The 6,841-nt window shown below is 43.3% G+C and overlaps 1 protein-coding gene across 1 annotated transcript; it reads right to left on the minus strand.

Annotated features, from left to right (window-relative positions):
- Window positions 1-896: 896 nt before the first annotated feature.
- Window positions 897-4,504, minus strand: LOC145955149 (uncharacterized). The gene is made up of 3 exons (XM_083069858.1): window positions 3,853-4,504; window positions 1,042-2,775; window positions 897-905 (listed from the first exon to the last, which is right to left on the minus strand). Exons 2-3 carry the CDS (start codon window positions 2,770-2,772, stop codon window positions 897-899), a joined length of 1,740 nt encoding a protein of 579 aa, XP_082925984.1. The 5' UTR covers window positions 2,773-2,775; window positions 3,853-4,504.
- Window positions 4,505-6,841: the final 2,337 nt, after the last annotated feature.

The raw sequence follows: 6,841 nt of genomic DNA on the forward strand, positions 1-6,841 counted from the left end.
CTCCTTCTGATCAAACAGATACTTCAGACTTTTGTGATCACTGAAGACACTGAATCGAGCTCCATACAAGTAATGCCTCCAAGTCTTTAAGGCAAACACCACAGCTGCTAACTCCAGATCATGAGTGGGATAGTTCCTCTCATGAGTCTTCAGTTGCCTTGAAGCATACGCCACCACTTTCCCGTTTTGCATCAACACACACCCCAGACCCTGATGAGAAGCATCACAGTACACATCAAAAGGCTCACCAGAATTCGGTAACACCAACACAGGAGAAGTAGTCAACCTTCTCTTCAACTCCTCAAAGCTCCGTTCACAGGCATCTGTCCAAATAAACGGCTGCTCCTTCCTCGTCAACTGGGTCAGAGGCGCTACTATCCTAGAGAACCCTTCAATGAACCTCCTATAGTAACCCGCTAAGCCCACAAAGCTCCGTATATCCGTGACAGTCCTCGGGCGTTCCCACTGCAATACCGACTCCACCTTAGCCGGATCAACAGCAATCCCCTTAGCTGAAATCACGTGGCCCAAGAACTTCACCTCATCCAACCAGAACTCACATTTTGAAAGCTTAGCATACAATTGCTTCGCTTTCAAAATCTCCAACACTGTCCTCAAGTGCTCTCCATGTTCCTCCGGGGTCCTTGAATAAACTAAGATATCATCAATAAACACTACCACGAATTTATCCAAGAACGGCCGGAAGATCCTGTTCATGTAGTCCATGAACACAGCGGGGGCGTTGGTCACACTGAACGGCATCACAACATATTCATAGTGACCATACCTAGTCCTGAAAGCAGTCTTCGGTATGTCACCCTCCTTCACCCTAATCTGGTGATATCCTGACCTCAAGTCAATCTTAGAAAACACCGTCGCGCCCCTCAATTGATCCATTAAGTCATCTATCCGGGGAAGTGGATATTTGTTCTTAATGGTCAATTTGTTCAGCTGCCTGTAATCAACACACAGTCGACTACCCCCATCCTTCTTCTTTACCAACAACACAGGAGCACCCCACGGCGAAACACTCGGTCGCACCAACTGCTTTTCCAATAAGTCCTCCAACTGATCTTTCAGCTCAGCCAGCTCAGCAGGAGCCATCCTATAGGGAGCTACTGACACTGGTCCTGCACTTGGAACCAGGTCAATGCTGAACTCCATCTCCCTAACAGGAGGCAACCCAGGCACCTCGTCAGGGAACACCTCGGCATACTCCTTCACCACATCGATACCAGCTAAGATCCTCTCGGTCTCCACACTCGTGGTAGCAAGCAGAAGACAGCACTCTGCCCCATCCCTCAGCAAGGACTCAGCTTGAACAGCTGAGATCAACAGCTCATCCTCCTCTTGAGGGAAGATTAACCGCCTATTGGCACAGTCTATAAGGATGCGATTGGCAGACAACCAATCCATCCCTAAGATTATGTCAATATCCACCAAAGGTAAACAAATCAAGTTCACCTTGTACTTCTTCTCATCCACCACAACTGGACAACCCACGCACAATTCAGAAGCAATCACAGAAGTAGAAGCGGGTGTCGACACAAGTAGTCTCAACCCCAACTCACACACAGGCACACCCAACAAAGCAGCACATGCATATGATATAAATGAATGCGTAGCACCAGAGTCAAATAGAATCATCACATCCTTACCAGCGGCCTTGCCCTTCCCCTTCACAAGATCAGAAGAAGTCGAAGCCTCAGCACCCGTCAAAGCAAATACCCTACCAGCAGTAGTAGGTCTGTCACCCCTCTGTGTATCAGCTCTCTGTGCACCACTCCTCTGAGTATCAGCCCTCTGTACATTACTCCTCTGAGTGCTCTTCTCTGGTCTATCCCCCGTAGGACAATTTGCCGATTCGTGGCCCATCTGATGACATCTGAAGCAACGGTTCTCCGTGTGCGGACAGTCCCTGATAAAGTGGGGCCCAGCACACCTGAAACATCTCAGAGTGGCACCTCCACTCTGTCTATCTCCACTAGCAGCACTGAAAGATTGCCTATAAACAGAACCCCCTCGCTGTGGTTGGGGCCTGTCATATGGTTTCCTCTGACTCTCACCCTTCTTGGACCCATATGGTCCCCCAATAGTCCTTACAGTACGGTTGCCACCTTCCAACTGTTCAACCACCTTCGCCTTCTCCACTAAGGCTGGGAACTCCGTGATGGCCATAGGCACCACCATCCTCTTCAGCTCATATCTCAATCCATCTGCAAATTTCCTGCATTTCCAAGCCTCAGGCATAACCTGCGAATAAAAACGGGCCAGGTGCTCGAATTTTATCGCATACTCAGAAACTGTCATCCCACCCTGATGCAGTCGCATAAATTCAACCTCCTTGGCGTGCCTTACACTGTCAGGAAAGTATTTCTCCATGAACATTGTCCTGAAACATTCCCAGTCAACGGTAACTCCTCTAGCAACAAGCATCTGATAGGTGCCTCTCCACCAATGCTCAGCCTCTCCCACAAGCATGTACACAGCATATGCTAACCTCCTCTCTGGAGGACATCCCAGTACGGTAAAGATCTTCTCTAATTCACGGATCCAGCGGTCAGCTACCTCTGAATCCCCATCTCCAGTAAACTGCGGAGGGTTACACTTTCGGAACTCAGCAAGATCCCGGCTCTCCTGTGACCCTGCAGGTCTTGCTGCACTAACTGCAGCTCTCTCAACCTCCATCCTAGCAAAATAGGTATTTTGTTGTTGCATAGCCATGGCCAACATCTCGAGGGCACGGGCTATCTGCTCATTTGTCCTAGTCATCTTCTACAAAGATAACAACTTCTTTAGTAAACAGTAACTAAGCCACACAAAATCAATAGCACAACAAATCACCACAACAATTTCAGTACAGCAGACATCACAGCAAAACAACACAGCACAGAGCTAACACAGCAAAAAGCCTAAAGGAACTACCCCCAAAGAGTGTCCACTAGACTCTAACTGCTCTGATACCATTAAAGTGTAACGACCCGGCTGGTCACTACACACGGTATAGCACACTAAAACACCAGACAGATAGAACAAGTATATAAATATAGGATCTAGAATATATAAATATACAAGATTCCAGTCTGACTAGAGTTAAAGTGTACCAAGGAAAATTACAACCAAATGCTACTATCCCAAGTAGCTACAAGCAAAATATCCACACAAGCAAATTAGCTCCAAAGTCCGCCGGAGACTCATCCCAAGAAGCCCACCTATTCCTGCTCTGCTCCCATACATAGTATGATCATCGCAGTTCCAACCACATGGAAAACATGCAAGGGTAAGCTAGTATTCTTTTAAAAAAAAATCATACTAGCAAAGGATTAGCAATGTAAATAAATTCATCGTTATAATTATCAACACATCTACACAGCTTATATTGCTCAACAACATCAGCACCATAATGCGGTTATATCAACACTGCTTAGTAGCAGCAACAGCACCACTCTAGTGGCTATAACGGCACCGACTTAGCGGCAACAACAACACCACTCTAGTGGCTATAACAACACCGACTTAGCGGCAACAACAGCACCACTCTAGTGGCTATAACAACACCGACTTAGCGGCAACAACAGCACCACTCTAGTGGCTATAACAACACCGACTTAGCGGCAACAACAGCACCATAATAGTGGCTAACAGCACCGACATAGCGGCTATAACAGCAGCAACAACACCACCTCAAGTGGGTATAATCAGCATACAGCTCAGCATTATATAGTACAATACTGTTAAAAATCAACATATAATTCAGCTCGACTCAACAACAAAATTTTGACACAGTTCAAAAATATTCATTTATTATTAATCATCAAACAATTAATAATTTCAAAAACTAACTTCCCTTACTTGGATAATCCTGAACCGAAATTTGAGCAGAACCTCCTCCTCTTTCTCCTCTTTTCTTTATTCTGACAGAACCACCTCTACCGGATTCCTCTTCCTCTTTCTCCCCCTTTCCTTTCCTCCCTCTTTCTCTAAGGATTTTCTCTTCCCAAGGTATGAATTTTCGTAACTCCCCAAGCCCCTATTTATAGCAATTCTGGCTCCTCTACCCGGTACGGCCGTTCCAAAAAGCGGAACGCCCGTTCTGGGCTCGAAAAAGCTACGCAAATTTTTGAACTGGAACGGCCCGTTCCAAATACGGAACGGCCCGTTCCCAATTTCCAGCAGAACGGCCCGTACTCCTTTTGAAACGGCCTGTTCTCCCTTTAGAACGGCCCGTTTCACAATCAGAACGGCCCGTTCTCCTTGTCGGAACGGCCGTTCTGAGCCCGTTCTCACTCAAGATTTTTAGTTAAATTTTAAAGCTTGGAACGGCCCGTTTTGCTTTTGGAACGGCCCGTTCCAAGTTACCAAAACACCCTTCAAACTTTTTGAAAATTGCGAAAATGCCATCAATAATTACAATAATACCCCTATACCTTTATAAAATTCACGAAAATGCCATTTTAATAATAAATAATAATAATAATAAAAAAATAAGGTATTACACTATATGGTAGGAGATGTAGAACACCCTTGTGTTGGGTAGAACCTGGAGAGAATGTTATCTTAGGACCTGAGATAGTTCAACAAACTACTGAACAAGTTAAGATGATCCAGGAGAGAATGAGAGCAGCTCAGAGTAGGCAGAAGAGTTACAGTGATAAGAGGAGAAAGGACCTTGAGTTTAATGAAGGTGATCATGTATTCCTTAAAGTTACTCCTTGGACAGGAGTAGGCAGAGCACTAAAATCTCGTAAGCTTACTCCACGTTTCATTGGTCCTTATCAAATCCTTAAAAGGATTGGTGAAGTAGCCTATCAAATTGCCTTACCCCCATCTCTTTCAAATCTTCATAATGTCTTTCATGTTTCCCAACTCAGAAAATATGTCCATGATTCTTCCCATATCATTGAGTCTGACAACGTTCAATTGAAAGATAATCTCACCTATGAAACAGTTCCTTTAAGAATTGATGATACGAGGGTGAAACAACTAAGAGGAAAGGAAATTCCTTTGGTTAAGGTCGTTTGGGGAGGAAATTTTGAAGAAAATGCTACCTGGGAATTAGAAAGCAAGATGCGTGAAGTTTATCCATTCCTATTTTCAGGTAAATTTCGAGGACGAAATTTCTTAAAGGAGGGGAGAATTGTAACACCCCAGTTTTCCAAAATGGTTACTATTATTATTATGATATTTGGTAGTTATCTTTTATTCCAAATGTAGCTAATTCCTACTCCATTTATGCTTAATTATAGGCTTTAGAAATATATGTATATTGTTGGTTGTAAACTTTCTTTTCAATAAAATCGTTTTCGCTGGGCTGACTGGCAAACCTCGGTGTTTAGGGCATAACTTGGGCTGTGATGGTCCAAATGATGCAAAATTGGTGTCAATGGAAATCTAAGAGAAAAACGCACAACTTTTACAGAAATAGCCATTTTCAAAATCGGTCGTTTAGGAGGTCAAAATTGGAATTTGATTGATACAATTGTTTCTCGCTGGACTGATTGGCAAGCCTCGGTTTGTGGGGTATAACTTGGTCGGTGGTTGTTCAAATGATACAAACTTGGTGGCTATGGAAAGATAAGAGAAAATCCTACAACTTTCATGAAGGAAATATTTTCAGATTCGGCTGTCTATAAGGTCCAAATCAGTAGCTAAAGTCGGTGAGGAAAAGAACATGGCACCAACTCCATTAATTCATCCCACCAACTTTAATAATTCATCTCACTAATTCATTCCACTTAGTTTTGTCTAAGATTTTTTCATTATTTTCCATTTTTTTAATGTGTCTTGAAGGCTATAAATAGCCCTTCACTTCTCCATTGCAAACCATCCCTCAATTCTCATTCTCTCTTCTCTTATACTCTCTTCTTCTCCTCTTCTTCTCTTTGAAGACCTAGAGGAATCCATAGGAGGTGGTTCTATCCTAGTAGAAGGAGCCTAGAGGAGGAAGCTCTTCTTTAGTTTCAGCGCTTGTCATCCAGGTAAGGGGGGGAGTGAGAAACCTCGCTCTGGGTGTGTGATTGTATGCTGGGTAGTGGGATTGGCCCCCAATCCTGTGTTTGTTATATGTCATATTGTTTGTATGTTCTAATTGCTTGGTTAATATACGTGTATGAATAGAAACTATGTTGAGACTATGATTGTTAAGTTGTGAATATGATGTGATAATGTGAATGTGATGATATGATATGATGATAATATGATATGATGTGATGATGAAATATGATGATGTGAAATGACCAGGAGATAATATGAACTATGGTTGAGACATGAGATATGAAATGTGATAATATGTTAATGAGATATGAAATGACCATGGAAAGTGATAAAGTAATATGAGAATGCATAGAGTCTTGTTTGACATGCATCATATGCATACAATACTCCAGGTGTGCCGCTGAGGCCGCATACCCACGACTAACTAGGTGTACCTTTGGGTCACCCACGATATGATAACCAGGTGTACCTTTGGGTCACCCACGATATGATAACTAGGTGTACCTTTGGGTCACCCACGATATGATAACCAGGTGTACCTTAGGGTCACCCACGATGATATGAGAATCTTCCGTATGGCGCCACATGCATGCATTTGTGAGTCTAGTTAAGAAAACCAATGCATGATATATGTGCAAATATGAGATATTGTTATTTTACGTATGTATTGTTTGTGTTTGGCTATCTAGTATATATTCCTACACTGTGAGCCGAGTGAGATGTTTTCTCACTCCCTTTTTCTTGTGTTGTTTTTTTCTTTAACCGTTATACAGGTGATTATCAGCATGAGGCTGAGGATGTTGGTGGTGAAGCTTAGGCTTCTTTATGGGCTATGCTCTGATAGGAC

This window comes from Cajanus cajan, chromosome 2 (assembly GCF_000230855.2).
Source record: "Cajanus cajan strain Asha chromosome 2, NIPB_CcT2T_4, whole genome shotgun sequence".
Classification (NCBI taxonomy): Eukaryota; Viridiplantae; Streptophyta; class Magnoliopsida; order Fabales; family Fabaceae; genus Cajanus; species Cajanus cajan.